The following is a 3,649-nucleotide window of genomic DNA, read 5'->3' on the forward strand; positions in this document are numbered from 1 at the left end:
CAAAAGTATAAAAAATAAAAAAATAATTAAAAAAAAAGGGCATACTATAGCGCAATAATTTATCTTGCTTGTTAAAGGAGTTAACGTATATCTTAACTCCTTTGGCGCAACAATTACTGCGCTAAAGGTACTTATGTTACTTTTTTTTTTGTTGGAATATTTTGGTTCAAAAGATCTTTTTTGGGGCCATTTTGGTTCCGGACTTAATACTAAACCCCGAAATGAGAGTGGGCCCACACACAAGCTAACCTAGCCCCTCAATATAAGCAACAACCCACACCTTGTTGCCGAAAGAGTTGTGTGTTCATTTCTATTCTAGTTTTTTTTTTTTTTCAATGTTCTAGTTCTCATCTTAGAACCCCTCTCTGTCTCTCATAATACATGTCCAGAGTTTTCTCAAAAGCCAAGATATATGTAAAAAACAATCCTTAGGTCTGCAAATCGTATATTCCACTAATATTATATTTGTTGTTTGTGTTCCTCATCCAATTTTTCACCTATTTTTTCGGTTTAAATTTTCTTAAGTTTCTTTATTAATTTGTGTTTTTACATCCATCAATTTCTTCATATCCCTGACATTTTGTATCTAAGGTTGGATTTTATCTTCTTCTTAAATTTTAAATAAATAGAATTTGGTTTTAATTAATATTTTCTTTGATGTTTATTACAAGATCTAACTTTTACAGTTTGAAGCTTTTTTATTTTTTTGTTGTTGAAATTTGTTGTCAATTCATATCCTTAAATTTATAACACAAAATTCTACCTTTCACTCTTTTGTTTTTGCTGATTTGATCATTTATTCCTCAAGATTGTGCTTTAAATCTCAGGTAATTGAAGTTCTTTCCTTTTTTGTTGTTCTTGTCGATATTTTTCCTTTTAACAAAAAAAAAAAAAAAAAAAACAGAGAGAGAGAGAGAGAAGAGATACAACTGAGATAAGTAAATTTCTAATTTCTTTGAGCCTAGTAGTAGATGTTTTTAGACATGATTGTTCAAACAGAATAGATAACAAATATTTAAACAATAATTGACATAAGAAGTAGATAATAATAAGTCCAAACATAGTAATTAACATGAGAAATCAAGTTCAAACATAATAACAAACTCTAGATTTAAAGTTCAACCATAGACTCAATCATCTTTATCCTCTGAATCCTCAGCATCTGCTCCCTCAGAATCATCATCCTCATCTTTCTTCTCAGCATCTGCTCCCTCAGAATCATCATGCTCATCTTTCTTCTCAGCACCTGCTCCAGTCTCATCTCCACTCTCAGTATTTGCCTGCCCGCCCTCAGCTTCTTCACCATTCTCGTCCTCAGCATCAGACTCAGGCCATCAGTGAGGCCAAGCAGCTTCTTGCGCAGCATTCTGTTGTTCCTGAGCAGCGGCCTGAGCATCTGCATTAATATGTGCCCGAATATTCCAGTTGCTCACGCTTATCTGAGCTATCATAGCGTCGTTAAGACGTTTAAGATTATCATCTGTAGGGTTCTCATCATATTGAGTTTGTGCGTGGCCAACATTCACTATTGCCTGTTCCTGCATAGATGCTATTGCAATTATCGTTGAATGTGCCATCCTCTCCGGTGTGCGTTCTCCGAATTGCTTGATTAAATAACATCGGTTAGCATTTACTAGGCATATGCTATGAAATTGATTGTTAAAGATGTAAATACAACAATAGGTTTCAAGGCATATGCTATAAAATTGATTGTCAAAGATGTATACAACAATAGATTCCAATGTTCTTGTATGTAACTAAATTAAATTTTATGCTTTAAAGCCATTGTTAAACCAGGTTTTTGTTTTTCGTTTTCATTGTGCCTCTACCAATAAGTTTTGTCCCCTCTTATGTGTGGAATAAATTTACCCCTCTGTTATTGATATTCTATCAAAATAGTGTTATTTTTCTCTTGTGTAAGTTTAGATAGCATCAGCCACTTATTTGTTTTTTGTCCATTTTGAGCAGTCCTACCTGGAGTTGGCAAATAGGTACCACACTGGAAAATTGTATGAAGCTTGAAGAATTTGTTCAAACAAACGAGGAAAGTTTGATAATCTAAGTTCGCTTAGGTGCAGTCTTATCTTAAATTGAAATCATGCGTGGAAAGTATTAACTCTTTTTAATACTCTTGTGAAAAAAATATTTGCAATCACTCATTTATTTAGTTACAGGAGTGTAATCTTGGATTAGCGATGCAAGTAGTGTCTTTTATTTATAACCGCAATATTCAACAATCGACGCTTAACATTTCTAACTCTCAAGAGGTACTAAATAAGTGATAATTTAATATGAAATTAAGAGGTATGTAATTTGCTCACCCCACAATGAAAGTAGTGCTGGAATATCTCATCAAGTGATCTAAATCCTAGCGCGTCACAAAAAGGGCATTGCAGGTTCTCCATAGTTTTCTGCAGTAAAATAGCATTATATTAAATTTGAATTTCAATGGCAAAATCCAATACGGCAAGATTAGAAAGAGGTATATAATACTCGGATAAAATGTATGTAAAGGTCCTTAGACACATATACGCATTCCAGTTTGTCCTTAATACCTCTGGTTTTTTAATTTTGTGTTTTGGCAAAAGGCATTTTTGATTCCCATACTTTTAGAAGAGCATTACTGTACTCTCTTAATTTTCCTATTGTTATGTAGCCGCTTGGTTAAAAGTAATACTCTATCCGTCCCAATTTATGTGATATATTTTGATTAGACGGAGTTTAGAAAAGAAAGAAAGATTTTTGAAATTTGTGGTCTAAAATAAGTTATTGTGTGATTGTAAATCATTTTATTAAGAGTAAAAGGTGAAATTTTAAGTTAAATTATTTTTAAATATAGAAATGTTTAACTTTTTCACATATTAAAAAGAAAAATGTATCACATAAATTGAGACAGATAGAGTATTAGAATATCTACAAAATGATCAACAACCCAATAATGAATATGGATCCACACTATCCCTATTTTCAGGGAGATAACGTATATTTTGAGTTAATCCATAAACTAACTCATACATTAGTATAGTTAGTTATATATCTTCAATGAAGCTCGTTTAAGTAGTACCTAATTAAGGCTTCATTTGTTTACACTTAATGGAGATATGTAGAGGTGTACATAGATCGGATTGGTTCGATTTTTTCAAATACCAAACCAAATCAATTGCATCTGGTTTTTAAATCTATAAACTAAACCAAATCAGCACAAGTTGGGTTTTTCAACCTCGAGTTTTCTTGGTTTTTTTGGATTTTTTTTGTATAGTCTTTATACAAAACATGTAACTTGTACTTCAAATATTTCTTTAGTCCTAGTAAGATACGATTATCTAATTAAGATGTTTTCTAAGAAAACAACACAAATGTGAAATGAGAGATGACATTGTATTAAAATATTCAACAACAAAAAAAAGTATTGAAATCGCATAAAATAAATGATCATAATCTAAAAGTACTAAATCTAAAAGTAATAAGTCATGCTATAATAAACACGGTTAATTTATAAGGCATATAGAAAATGATCGTAATCTAAAAGTACAAGGTCATTCTAACATAAGTACGGCTAATAAGTATTAATTATATTAAAGATAAAAATATTAAGTTATTTTCACCGTCTAAACTAATATAAAATTAAAGTATAAATATCCAACATTAT

The 3,649-nt window shown here is 31.2% G+C and overlaps 1 protein-coding gene across 1 annotated transcript; it reads right to left on the minus strand.

Moving 5' to 3' along the window:
- Window positions 1-1,130: 1,130 nt before the first annotated feature.
- LOC132057907 (uncharacterized) lies at window positions 1,131-1,577 on the minus strand. The gene is made up of 2 exons (XM_059450493.1): window positions 1,434-1,577; window positions 1,131-1,325 (listed from the first exon to the last, which is right to left on the minus strand). The coding sequence occupies exons 1-2, from the start codon at window positions 1,575-1,577 to the stop codon at window positions 1,131-1,133; spliced, it is 339 nt and encodes a 112-aa protein (XP_059306476.1).
- Between the last annotated feature and the right edge of the window lie 2,072 nt (window positions 1,578-3,649).

Source organism: Lycium ferocissimum, chromosome 5 (genome assembly GCF_029784015.1).
Source record: "Lycium ferocissimum isolate CSIRO_LF1 chromosome 5, AGI_CSIRO_Lferr_CH_V1, whole genome shotgun sequence".
Lineage (NCBI taxonomy): Eukaryota > Viridiplantae > Streptophyta > Magnoliopsida > Solanales > Solanaceae > Lycium > Lycium ferocissimum.

What these genes read in the sequence shown, in the direction of transcription:
- LOC132057907 (XM_059450493.1), bottom strand. Translation starts at nt 1,577, where the DNA reads ATGGCACATTCAACGATAATTGCAATAGCATCTATGCAGGAACAGGCA. An exon ending in CTATGATAGCTCAGATAAGC is followed by an intron (nt 1,326 to 1,433) that starts GTGAGCAACTGG and finishes TGATGGCCTGAG; the next exon opens with TCTGATGCTGAGGACGAGAA.